General features: G+C 25.7%; 1 protein-coding gene across 1 annotated transcript, besides 1 other annotated feature; it reads right to left on the bottom strand.

Moving 5' to 3' along the window:
• Positions 1-230: 230 nt before the first annotated feature.
• On the bottom strand, positions 231-860 carry EDI_266670 (uncharacterized protein; the record flags this gene model as incomplete). Its single annotated transcript, XM_001741566.1, has 1 exon — positions 231-860. The coding sequence occupies one exon, from the start codon at positions 858-860 to the stop codon at positions 231-233; it is 630 nt and encodes a 209-aa protein (XP_001741618.1).
• Positions 726-760: a microsatellite.
• Positions 861-1,131: the final 271 nt, after the last annotated feature.

The raw sequence follows: 1,131 nt of genomic DNA, 5'->3' as shown, positions 1-1,131 counted from the left end.
TGGTCTGTTTTTAGAGTGTCAAATGACTTACCATCAACACAATGAATGTGTTATCAAATCAATCAATTAATCAAAAAGAAATGATTTATGATGAATAAAAAGATAACAAGAAATGATAATAATAAATAATGTGATTTATTGTCAAATAATCATTTCAAATGATATAACAACAACAATGTAATCACGTTGTTGATTAAAACTAATTATTTCATATGATGATTACATTCTAATCATATTCTTGTTGATTTTAAACATGTTGAATGATAACTATGACCACATCCAAATACATTGATTAATTCATCCTTTTCTTTATGACAAACAACACATTCTTTTGTTGTAATAATTCCTTTTTTTAATTCTTTGTTATGTTGTTGTATTGGTTGGTTTAGTTGTTCATTTGAAATCATTTGAAGTGTTTTGTACATTGTTAATTTCGATTGGCTTTGTTTGATTAAATCACTTAACACCATTCTTAATAAAACTCCTTCTGTGATTTTACAACAAAATTCAATTCCTTCTTTTATTGGTATATTTGAAATTTCTATTTCAACTATTTCTCGATACACTTTCTTGTATTCTTCATAACATTCATTTCTTCTCTTCATTATTTCATTACATTTCTTCATCACTTCAACACATTCTTCATTTCTAGTTATATCTCTTAATCGAAATGTTTCACTTACTTCTTTGAGATCTTCCATAATTCCTTCATACATTTTAGTTATTTCTTCTTCCTTTTCTTTTCTTTCTTCTTCATTTTGATTTTGATTTTGTTTGTCTATTTCATTTAAACATGTGATACTTCTGCTTTGAAGATTTCTAAAACATTCTTTAATTTCTCCTTTCTTTCTTCTAATCATCAATATTGTTCTTTCATCTTTATATTTCAATGTTCAATAACTTTATCCATATCACATGTTTTTCTATCGATGATTTGTCGTATTTCTGTGGTGTCTTTCTTCATTTCATAACAACTCTCAATCACTTTCATAACAATACATCTCATATTTCTTTGAATGATTGGATTTGCTTCATTCATCATTATTCTTCCATACTCATAAATGATTTCATATGGTGTGTTTGGTTGAACTAAACAATATAATCCACAACTTGCAAAATATTTAACTCCAA

This window comes from Entamoeba dispar, genomic scaffold, assembly GCF_000209125.1.
Source record: "Entamoeba dispar SAW760 scf_1105229463803 genomic scaffold, whole genome shotgun sequence".
Classification (NCBI taxonomy): domain Eukaryota; phylum Evosea; order Mastigamoebida; family Endamoebidae; genus Entamoeba; species Entamoeba dispar.
This window is presented reverse-complemented; position numbering and strand designations above follow the sequence as displayed.